Source organism: Mandrillus leucophaeus, unplaced genomic scaffold, assembly GCF_000951045.1.
Source record: "Mandrillus leucophaeus isolate KB7577 unplaced genomic scaffold, Mleu.le_1.0 Scaffold3, whole genome shotgun sequence".
NCBI classification, from domain to species: Eukaryota; Metazoa; Chordata; class Mammalia; order Primates; family Cercopithecidae; genus Mandrillus; species Mandrillus leucophaeus.
In genome coordinates, this window is record NW_012103142.1 from 12,293,063 (window position 1) to 12,305,238 (window position 12,176).

At 46.8% G+C, this 12,176-nt stretch overlaps 1 protein-coding gene across 1 annotated transcript in view; it reads right to left on the bottom strand.

Moving 5' to 3' along the window:
• The window catches only part of AARS2 (alanyl-tRNA synthetase 2, mitochondrial), a 21,393-nt gene extending 14,950 nt beyond the window's left edge, over positions 1-6,443 (bottom strand). The window contains exons 1-7 of the mRNA XM_011986842.1: positions 6,167-6,443; positions 5,143-5,334; positions 4,462-4,607; positions 4,066-4,233; positions 3,368-3,512; positions 340-485; positions 12-120 (exon numbers count right to left, since the gene is read on the bottom strand). Coding sequence (XP_011842232.1) covers positions 12-120; positions 340-485; positions 3,368-3,512; positions 4,066-4,233; positions 4,462-4,607; positions 5,143-5,334; positions 6,167-6,409 — 1,149 coding nt within the window. The 5' untranslated portion in view covers positions 6,410-6,443. The remainder of the gene's footprint in view (positions 1-11; positions 121-339; positions 486-3,367; positions 3,513-4,065; positions 4,234-4,461; positions 4,608-5,142; positions 5,335-6,166) is intronic.
• Positions 6,444-12,176: the final 5,733 nt, after the last annotated feature.

Sequence of the window (12,176 nt, forward strand, 5' to 3'; positions counted from 1 at the left end):
TCTGTCCTTACCAATGTCTCCACCACTACAGGCACCAGGCTGCCTAGGAAGCCAGGTGGTGCCTTTAAGATCTCCATGGAGAAACGCACAGCTCGACGGAGGATCCGACGAAGAACCAGCCTAAAGGGGTTCAGAGCCCAGACATGAACCCCTAGCAGCTCATGGTCAGCAATATGGGGAGTGGGAAGGACAACATCCACAGTGTGCGCTCCCACCCCAAAGCTTTCCCTCTCCCCATTCCTCCTACTGGCTCAACCAGACCCACCTCTCCTCTTCCTTCCCTCCTCCACCTGCGACCCCCAGCAGCCCCTGTCCTCTCTGTAGCCCTTCCAGACTCACGGGGGACCTGACATCCCAGGGAAGACGCCATCAGAGATGCAGACACTGAGTGTGCGGATGTGGTCAGCCACCACGCGGTACGCTGTGTCTGTGCGCCCCTCGTCTGCCACCCCTACCCGGCCCAAGTAAGGGGGTGCCCTGCAGCCCTGGGAAGCAGGAGAGAAAGAGTCAGCCAGTGGCCCTGCCTGAACTGGCCCAGGTAGGTGCTCTTTATGGCCTCTAGAGCATCTGAACTCAGCCCTAAAGCCAACCACATCCAGAATGGCCTTGCCAGTCCAGTCCTGGGCTGAGAAGCCTCACGGATGAGCAGGAGCCAGGCCCTGCCCTCACGGGGCTCATATTTGGTGCTACAAGTGAACATATCTGTGATCATTTACTGAATTTCTACTACCAGAACTGGGTGAGAACTTGAACAACGTGAACTCTAATCCCCAAAACAGCCCATTCCAGGAGGTATTAGTATCCTTGCTTTACAGAAGAGGAACTCAGTGACACAAGGCTACCCAGCTCTCAAGGAGCAGATCTGAGATCTCAGCCAGGCCTCTTGGACTCCAGATGCTCTCCACTGCCTGTTCTTGCCTCTCCCATCTTTTGTGGGGGTGGGCAGGGAGGGAGAGTGTAAGCTACATACATGGAAATGCTCCAAAGCAGGGAGCTTGATTCACCTAGCTCCAAACCTCTCTCTTCCCCAAACTTCTTCATCTAACAGTCATGCCATTCACTGTGTTGCTCAATCAATTGTCTGGGAGCCATCTTTGAATTCTTTCCCCTACCCATCGTAATCCATCAGTGGGTCCTTTTGCTTCTACCTCCATGAGATCTCTCAAATCAATCTACTTGTCTCTACTTCCACTGCTGTTAGCCGAAGTCATGCCCTGTGGTTCTTGCTTGGATCGATAATAGCTTCCCAATTGATTCCTAAGTTTCTGTTCTCATCTCCCTCCAGTTCATCCTCCACACAGCAACAGGAGTAGGCTTTTAAAAGTGTACATCATGCTGGGCGTGGTGGCTCACACCTGTAATCACAACACTTTGGGAGGCTGAGGTGGGTGATCACCTGAGGTCAGGAGTTTCAAACCAGCCTGGCCAACTTGGTGAAAGCCCATCTGTACTAAAAATATACAGATTTTTTGTGTGACGGCAGGTGGCTGTAATCCCAGCTACTCTAGAGGCTGAGGCATGAGAATTGCTTGAGCCCAAGAGGCAGAGGTTGCAGTGAGCTGAGATCATGCCACTGCACTCCAGCCTGGGTGACAGAGCAAGACTCTGTCTCAAAAAAAAAAAAAAAGTGTTCTCAGTGGAGAGTGACATGATCTGATGTACATTTTTATTTATTTATGTTTTTTGAGATGAAGTCGCACTCTGTTGCCCAGGTTGAAGTGCAGTAGCACGATCTCAGTTTATTGCAACCTCCACCTCCTGGGTTCAAGTGATTCTCCTGTCTCAGCCTCCTAAGTGGCTGGGACTACAGGTATGTGCCAGCATGCTTGCTGATTTTTCTATTTTTTAGTAGACAGGGTTTTGCCATGTTGGCCAGGCTGGTCTCCAACTCCCGACCTCAAGCGAACCGCCTCCCTCTGCCTCCCCAAGTGCTAGGATTATAGGCATGAACCACCGTGCCCAGCCCTTAGAACCCTTCTTGCCACTCCGAGAATCAAAGCCCCACTTTGGACTTCAAGACCCACAAGACTGAACTCTGCCCTCTTGTCTGTGGTAGACTGTTCACAAAAATGGCCCTTTCCTATGCATACGCCACTTTAAAAATGGGACTTTACAGCTGTTTCCCATCAAGGGATAGACTCTGTTTCTCCATCCCCTGAATCTGTGCTGGCTTTGTGACTTGCTTTGACCCACAGAATATACTGGAAACAACACTGTTCTAAGCCTATGTGTCTGCTCTCTGTCTTGGAACCTTGCTGAGCTGTGATGTGGACAAGCCCAGACCAGCCAGCTAGGTGATGACAGACACATGGCCCAGTCACCCCTACTGCCTCCAAACTGACAGACAGCCAAGCCCCAGAGGAGGAGCTGCCTCTCAGCTGACCACAGATGGATGAGTGAGCTCACAGAAGACCAAAGTATGAGCCAGCTAAGCCCAGACTAAACTCTAGCTCACAGACTCAGGGGGCAAATACATGGTTGGTGATTAAGCCACAGAGCATTAGGGTGGTTTGTTATACAGCAAAAGCTAACTGACACATGTTCCTATTATATCCCATGGGATTCTCCTTTAGCTGGCTGGCCACCTTTTTGTTTCTGGCACATGTCAAGCCCTTTCTTGGGGGGCAACAGGGAGGGTATAAGCTATACACACATGGAAATGCTCCAAAGCAGAGAGCTTGATTCACCTAGCTCCAAAGCTCTCTCTTCCCCAGGCTTCTTCATCTCAGTAAACAGTCATGCCATTCACTGTGTTGCTCAAGCCAATAGCCTGGGAGCCATCTTTGATGTCTCTCTCCCCTCCCCATCTAATCCATCAGTACCAAGGTCCTTGGTACCTGCTGTCCCCTCTGCCTGGAAAGAGCTTCTTGTGGCTGACTCCTCCTTCTTCGGGGCTCAGCTCAAAGGTCATCTTCTTGGTGAGCCTTCCCCAAGTACCTTATCTAAGATTCCTCTGTACCCCTCCTTCTTCCTAGTTACTTTCACCCATGTTTACTGCCTGTTCACAATCTGTAAGCTATTACTTTGTTCTTTAACACATTTATTGTCTATCTCTCATGCTAGCATATAATCTCCATGATCCCTTTCCTGCTTACTGCTGTGTCTTCTGTACCAAACACAAAGGACTTAACATAAAGCAAGCACTCAACAAGTATTTTCTGAATAAATGAAAGAGGTAAGGAGTTAGGAGGAACAGCAGGTAATAAGTAATGAATCCTAGTGTCTTGCTTGACGTCTTGGAATTCTTGGTTGGTTATTGTCCTCAGATGCTGAGAACACTCTGAGTTCTCAACAAAGATGGAATGCAATGGGGCTAAGGGCTATGATGAGCAAGTTGGAGGGCTTCTGGAAGGGAAGAGGCACTCACCTGCTGTATGGCGTGGAGCAGCGGGGAAAAGAGGTCAGTGTCATAGGTGGAGTGTTTGCCTTGCAGCACAGCCACCAGCCTTTCCAGGCCCATTCCTGTGTCCACATGCCACTGGGGCAAGGGCTGCAGGCTTCCATCTGCCTCTCTGTCCAGGGAAGGTGTGCAAGATGAGGCCCCACCCAGGATTACAGGTGTGAGATGCCCAAGTGGAGTAATGTTGGGTGGCGGGGAGCCTAAGGGGGCTGACAATGGGAGGAACCAGACAATGCGTATCTTCCCCTGCCACCCTGCAGTAGCAGATGATGATGGCCTTGGGGTCCTGTCCTTTCTCATATAGGGCTATCTCCACTCTCACCCCTGCTTGGGCTCTTGCCTGGGCAGCAGACATCCCATCTTGGGACAGAATTCTTTGCCCCTAGAAAGACATGTCAAGGCTAGAAGAAAATCTGAGATCATCAAGTTCAACTTAACTTGTTGATCATCAAGTTCAACAGAGAATAGCAGTGACTTGTTTAAGCTGTCACAGGCAAAGACTACAATTAAATCAGTTATTATCTACAAGGTGATGAGAATTGTGCCTGGCACATGGTAAGCATCATTTACGTGTTTGTTTTTATACGAAACAGATCAAAGTCTTCTAATTGCCACCTTTTCCACTTCTAGCCAGGGATTCTCGTCCTGCTTCCGCACCCCCTTACCTGTTGTGTTGCATGAAGACCAGGTTCCAAAGTTCTACCAGCTGGGGGGCTCCCACCCCACCAGCAAGGTCATAGTGGATCTCGGTACAGGGTCCACAAGGGCCGGTATTCCCCATCTCCCAGAAGTTCTCTTGTGGTCCAAAGGAAAGCACACGAGTAGCAGGCACCCTGAGGAGAAAGGCAGGCGAGTGGTGAGAGATAGACAGACCCAGAAGCTGGGACCCTCTCTGCCACGAGAGCCCCTCCCTCAAGTCGAAGCTCAGCAAGAGGAAGAACAGGGCTAAGTCCACAGTATCCTGGAATGAAATGCTGAGACTCTGAGGATTGGTGCTGGTAGTCTCCATTATCCAGTCCTTCTGCCCTCCAGGAATGAACATAAGTAGGGGGTTGACTTACCCTAAGCTCAGCCAAATGTCCCTGGTCTCCAGGTCTGGCTCCAACCCTGCCTTAGGGTCACCATCAAAGTAGGAGACCCAGAGCCTTTCCGTAGGGATCCCATAGACCTGAGTCAGCAGTTCCCAGGCCATGCTACATGCCTCCTCCTGCAGCAGAAACCAGCATGGGGTCGGGGGAGGAAGATGGGTGAGATGGAGACCCCACTGAAGTAATCAAGCCACATGAGTTTAGCCCCCCACTTAAGACAAAAGCATTTCTGCGGCCATCTTGTTCCCAGAATAAGCCATGAACCATTACTGCCTCTGAGTGTTTACTGCCCAGAAAGCTTCCCCTTCTTCTAAATCCTATCTTCTTTCAAGTCCCAGAACAAGTCCCACTTTCACATGAAATTCACTGCCTACTCTAGCCTGGAGTGATCTTTAACTTTAGTAAGTACCTTAGCATTGCTATTTGACCATTTGCTCAAACAACAATTTTTGAGTAGTCATTAGGCAGGAAGCACAGTCTCTGCCCTTGAGGGACTTACAATCCAATCAGGGAAGCGAGGTAATTCCTGTTACACCTGCTCAACTAGCACTTTGCCTCCACATCTGGTATTAGGCCCTGCCTAAGCAGACAGTACAATGGAAACAGGACAAACTGACTCCCTTCTTGGCTGATCAATGCTCTCCAGAGACTCACCTTAAAATATTCACCCCCAAAGGCCCAATTGCCAAGCATTTCAAAGAAGGTATGATGGGAAAGGTCTCGACCCACATCTTCCAGGTCGTTATGGCGTCCTCCAGCTCTCACACATTTCTGGCTGTTGGCCACACGTCGGAAGCCTGCCATTTCGCTTCGTGGATCCACGGTGCCCAGAAAGATTGGCTTGAACTGGAAGCACATAGAGTGGGGAGGAGGAGAGGGATATCGCAATTTCTCAGTAGAAGGGAAATGTGGGGAGTGGGTTTAGGGATGGCTGTTCAGACCGAAGGCTGACGGTGCCCCCGAGAGTGCATTGTAATCTTGGTCTAGGAGGACAACCTGGGAGCCTGGAGACAGCCATCTCTGGTATGTGGGGAGCACAGAAGAGGTAAATAAATCATGAACCGGAGACCCTCTGGTAGTAAAATGGGCAAGGTAAAAGGAGGAATGTGTTGGGAGCTGGAAACAGGGCACTGAAATGTGGCATCCTCCGTCCTCTGTCTCAGCTTCTTCAACCACACCCAATAACTTCAGGGTACAAAACTAAGACTTATTTAGTAGGGATCCCAGACGGCCTCTAAGATTAACTTACGCCGCCCCTATTTTACAGATGAGGACAATGAAGTCTAGAAAAGGTAAGTGGCTGATAAAAATCAAAAGCTTAGAGAATAGTACTCAGCACACAACAGGTGATCAATAAACATTTAATGAAAGCGTTATCTTTATTTAAAGAGCGAATAAATGAAAGGGGATTTCCCCCACCAGTCTGCCCCCACGGGATTCCACTCCAGCCATTTCTGGACCTAATACTCAATTCCAATTCAGAAGTTCCCAGTTCAAGCCCTCCCCAAGCCCTCCCTATACTCTGAGCGCCGTACCCCCCACTTTACCCAACCAAGCACCGCCCTCTTTCCCCAAAAGCTACGAACTCCGCCTCTCGCTTCTTTTGCCCATCCTGCAGCGTCTTTCTCACCGGAAAACTCACAAACTCCGCTCCCTATCAGTATGGTTCGGCCCTCACCTGGTTCATGCCCGCGTTGACAAAAAGCAAACTGGGGTCGCCGCGGGGCCGCACGGAGGCGGAGGGCACCAGCCGGTGGCCATGGCGGTCCCGAAAGAAGTTCAGAAAGGCGGCCCTCACGGCCGAGGCCTTGGCTGCAGGGGGCTCCGATGAGAGCGGCCGATGGCTGGGGCCCCGCCATGCGGACGACCTTCGAATGGCCCGCCGCAGCCGCCGGGCTGCAGCTGCCACCGACGCTGCCATCTTAGCTCCGGGCAGTGACTTTACGGGGTCAAAGAGTGACGAGGGAAGGAAGCCAGGCGTTTCCTACAGCGGCCCCTGGCTGTAGGAGGACTCAGGGGGCGGCTCTGCCGCCGGTGTGGAAGTAATCGATTGGGTCGCTGGCAGAAGTCGATCTAGCACAGCGCCTGGCACATAGTAGGTTTTTAATTCATTCGGCATTAAACACATATAGAGAGCCTACTATGTGCTAGGCATTGTTTTGGGCGTTTAGGGTACAAAATTAACAAAATGCCCTGCCCATTGAAATCTGTATTCTAGCAGTAATTGCTGTTGTGCTTATTAGTTTTGCAAAGTTACAGATAGGGTTGCAATAAACAAGTGTGGATTCAACTTCGTGTGTGTGTGTATGTGTGTGTGTGTGTTTGTGTCGGTGTTTCCAGGCTGAGGGAAGAAGGCAGAGAGTGACAGGGGACTATCAGCATTCCTTCAAGAGATATTCAACAAATAGTTTTTGAAGACCTAGTATGTGCTAGGCAACGTTCTAGGCATTTGCCAGTTCCTTTGGACCTTGGCATCAGACACCGCCATTTTGCCCTTGAAGCAAGAGTCTATAGGAGAACACAGAAACCAAACAGCATCTGCTATATTATTAATTGCCTAACATTTGGTCTTGTCATTTGCCTGGGGATCAGAGAGAATCCAGGTCATCAAGGCAGGAGGAAGCTGTTGGCTGATAGCTGCAGAGGTTTCACTCTCTAAACCTTCTAATGCACTGAGGTTTTGTGTGTTTTCGTTTAAGGTAAGAGATATACCCGTCCTACCTCTCCCTTCTGTCTTTCCATAGTAGCAGCTGTGACCCTGAAGCCAACAGGTCCTTGTGGATGCAATCAGGGTGCTCATGGGGTTTCTCATGATGCCCTTGGCTTGGAAAATTAAACAGATTGGGAAGAGAGAAGAGAATCTGCCAAGCTAAAACTCAATAGAGGTTCCAGCGCTGAGGTCAGTGTAATAATGGAGAAGGCCTTAATCATCCAGGTGGTCTGTTTTAGCCACCATTCTGTGTGTGTTAAGTTATTTGGAGTCTTTGGATGCATAGTTTCTTTGGGGAATCGACATTGGACTTGAATTTTTATAGTGATAGTAAATTCTCAACTTTGTATTCTGACAGCACCTATAACTCCTATTCCATGATCCCCTTTTTCTCCCTTTGCCTACATAGATTAAAGGTATTGTTTTGAAAGTGTGTTTGGCCTATTTTGGTTTTTCCAGTGTTTCTGGAACAGGAAGCTAAAATCAGTTGGGGATTTCTGTGAGATTGATGATTTTTGTTTTGTTTTGTTTTTTAGATGGAGTTTCGCTCTTGTTGCCCAGGCTGGAATACAATAGCGCAATCTTGGCTCACAGCAACCTCCGCCTCCTGGGTTCAAGCAATTCTCCTGCCTTAGCCTCCTGAGTAGCTGGGATTATAGGCATGCACCACCATGCCTGGCTAATTTTGTATTTTTAGTAGAGATGGGGTTTCTCCATGTTGGTCAGGCTGGTCTTGAACTCCTGACCTCAGGCGATCTGCCTGCCTCGGCCTGCCGAAGTGCTGGGAATACAGGCACGAGCCACCGCGCCCAGCTGAGATTGATGATCTTTAGACAAGACTGTGAAATTATTTCCCAAACTGAGATGGGAGTGTTTTGTCATACAAACCTGGTGGGGCCTCTACTCAGTACTGACATCACCTTTTTTTTTTCAGATTTTGCCCAGAAAGTCGTTGTGTTATATTAGAAACTCCAAACTTGGATCTAGTATGGAGCCATATAATTTTTTAAAACAGCTTTATTGAAATATAATTTACATACTATACAATTCACCCATTTAAATAAAGTATACAGTTCAATGCCTTTTAGTATATTTACATAGAATTGCCCAACCATCACCACAATCCCTTCTAGAACATTTTCATTACTTCCAAATGAAACCCCAAATCCTTTAGCCATTAACCCCCAATCGTCTCATCCCTCCTAGCCCTTGGCAACGACTAATCTACCTTCTGTCTCTACAGACTTGTATATTCTGGACATTTCATGTAAATGGAATCATATAATATGTAGTTCTTTGTAACTGGCTTCTTTCACATAAAATAATGTTTTCAAGGTTCATCTGTGTTGTAGCATGTACCTTGGATTTTTAGAAAAATGTTTTTAGTTGTTTTCTGTTTGAAGTAGTTTTTTCTCTCATCTTATTTTGTCTTTGCCACTAAAAATGATAATTTTCTTTTCTTTAAATGTGGTGCTCTTTGGTGAATCATTAGGTTCTTTTTAATATTTCCCAGTGAAGCAAAGTGGTTCATGTAGGATTGGGATGTGTCTGTTCTGGTTTGCAACTGTCATCTGATGAGGAAGTTAAACTGAAGGCCTGCAGCTTCCCAAGATAGATGGAGGTGGAGAAAACTCATCAGACAGGGAAGTTACCAACCCTGGGAACTTCTCTGAAGGGTACTGATCCACTGTCTCAGTATTTGTGGGAATTTCATTTTGAGGTTTAACATGCAAATAGGGTCTGCTTTTTGGGAGTTACTCAGCTGGGTTTTGTGAGCAACGTTTGGGGTGCTTCTTTCATTGTTTAAGACAGTGGTGTTTTATCTTCCCTGGAGTTGGGATTTTCCCTTATGTTGCCATTTGACCTACTTATCTTGGTACGTTCAAGGCATTCAGCCATTCTTTGTGCTTTCCGTTTCACTTGTTTAAAAGATGTAACACTCTTATTCTAGGAGTAGAAAGTGTCCTTTCTGATTTCCCCACTGGCTTTGAGAGCAAGACCCCAAGATCGGTGAGACATTCTGTCCTGGATTGATGGTCAGAGAAGATAGGAGGGAATTTTCACTCTTACTGAGCATGGGGAACTCAACTTTGGGAATTTCCTCTTATAAATCATAAAAGCAGTCTTTTAGCGTCTAGGTTAAAAAGTCAACCTACGAGAGGTGTTTCTGGTTTGATGTGTTTATTTATGGCATTGGCTTATCTGGATTGTGAAAGCAACCAACACTTGTCAAACATTAATATGCATATGGATCTCCTGCTATCTTGTTAAATGTGCAGACTATGATCCAGTAGGTCTGGAGTGGGTGAAATTCTGCATTTCTAGCAGGCTCCCCGGTGATGCTGCTGCTGTTGCTAGTCTACTAGACCACACCTTGAGTGACAAGGATGTAGTCAAGGACTCGTGAGGGGAGTCTGGACACAGGCTTTAGGAAACGTTCTTTTGTCTGGTCCTGGGGCCTAAGACTTAGGTGCCCTTAGGTTCTCCCTTTCTCCTAGGAGGGGTGCTCACCGAGAGTTGGTGGGTGTAGCTGGGAGCTCACTGTGCGCAAGAACGCTCGCCCCCTTCCCTCCCCCAGCTTCTTAGGGAATTGAGGTTGGTGACTGCGTCCGCCTGTGGCTTAGAGACATGGAGGTTAATGTGGACCAGGGTGGAAGGGGAGCGGTTACCGTGGGAATCTGGCAAAGTCATCAGAGCACACCAGTGGCTGTTGGAGCCCCTCGATCAGGAATTCAAGTATTGGTGGACCCTTGAGGGTCTCAATTCTAGAGGTTTATCCTTATGCATTAAAAAAAATACTGTAGTTACATTTTATTTATTTTTATTTTATTTTATTTTTATTATTTTTGAAAGAGATGGGGTTTCGCTATGTTGCCCAGGCCAGTTTTGAACTCCTGGTGTCAAGCGTTCCTCACGCCTCGGCCTCCAAGGTAAACGTTTTAAATGGTTATAGAAATACCTACATAACAACTTCGATTTTGCCTCTTGGCCTGGAAAGCCTAAAATATTTAATATGTGGCCCTTTTTATAAAAAGTTTGCCAGACACTACAACAGAGATTTTTTAAAAATCACACCATAAAACATAGATGCAGAAAATCAACCAAAACAAATGTTGACTTGTTTCAATGTTGTTAATTCAAAGGCAGACATCTTTGTATCCACCACCCAGGTCTTGAAATAGAATTTTGCAGCCACCCCACAGCCCCTCCATGGATTCTGCCCTGCCCCCAACCATCTTCCTTCTCCCAAAGGTGACCGTTACCCTGACTTTCATAGTAATCACTGCATTTTTTTTTTTTTTGAAATGGAGTTTCATTCTTGTTGCCCAGCCTGGAGTGCAATGGTGCGATCTTGGCTCTCTGCAACCTCCGCCTCCCAGGTTCAAGCAATTCTCCTGCCTCAGCCTCCGAGTAGCTGAGATTACTGGCACCCACCACCATGCTTGGCTAATTTTTGTATTTTTAGTAGAGACGGGGTTTCACCATGTTGGCCAGGCTAGTCTCGAACTCCTGGCCTCAGGTGATCCACCGACCTCTGCTTCCCAAAGTGCTGGGATTACAGGTGTGAGCCACCGAGTTCGGCCTGCATTGCATTTCTTTACAGTTTATCACCCAAATGTACATCCTTAGACGTCACAGGCTTGCACGTGTTTTAAAAAAGCATATCGACTTGATATTTTACATCCTTTTATCGATAGGTTCCATCTCCATCCTTTTCCTTACAGTATATCTATTGCATAGCTAGGGAGATTTGATCTGTGGTTTCCCACAGTCTAGGTTTTTGCTGACTGCATATTCGACATTCAACTCACATTCAACATGTTCCTCTGTCTTCTCTATTTCATGCAAATTAGCACCTGGATGTAGAGATTTGATTAGACACAATTTTGAATCCCTTTGGCAAGACCATAGATGCTCCTTCACCAGAGGGTACATCAATGTTTGGTTGTCTGTATTTCTGTGATCTTAGCAGGCCCTGATAACATAATGCCTATATCTGTTAACTCACTGGAAGGTGCAACATGGTGATATGTTAATTCTATTATCTCTTTTTCATTTATTAATCGGAGTCTTTTCATGAAGAGATGCTTCCCCTAATCAATTATTTGTTAACCAGTGGTATAGTTAATGTAGAAAAGGCTACATGCTTGATTTTTCCCCCTTTGATTATCAGTGTTCAAGATAATAAATTTGTTCCTATCACTCTCCAAAAGTGAGCTATTATTATACTTTCAGCATCATTGTGAACTCATGGATTTTGGCCTATTTGACAGTTTCAATCCATTTCAATTACAGTGCTGTGTCCATTAAAGCTAAAAGTGTCCCATCTTTGGTTAGTGGGAACTTTTTTGATTTGGCTTCTGAATCCCTCTGACATGACTCTCGTAATCTTTGATAGATTCCTTGCTTTCTGTTATGGCAAGATGTTTCTGGCTTATTTTGTCCATTTTTTGCCCCAGACCTGGAATCAGCCATTTACAAAAGTCCCAGCTACTTTTAATGTGAGAAGGTAATTCAACACTACAATCTAGGTGCTAGGGATACTTATTGCTACTGGGTCAGTCATTGTTTCCAGATTTTTATAGAGGATGGAGACAGGAGGAATATATATTTACAGATAAAATGGTTCGTTAGAAGTTTTTAAGCAGGGGAGTGACATGATCTGATTTATGCCTTTGAAAGATCCTTCCACTGAGGGAGAGTTGACTATGGGGGTCATTGCAAAAGCAGCAATGCCTTTAAGGATGTTGCTGACATTGTCTAGGAGAGAGGTGATGGACAGGATTGCAACTGTGAAGATGAGAAATGGTTAGATTCAGGCTGCATGTGAGGGTAGGGCTATATTTGCCAATGGATGGGATGCAGAGAAAGGGGGAGAAGATTCATTTCTAAGTTTATGACCCGAATAACAGGGTGGGTGGTGGTGCCATTCACTGAGACAGGAAAGCTGGAGAACGAGCGGGTCTGTGGAAGGGAA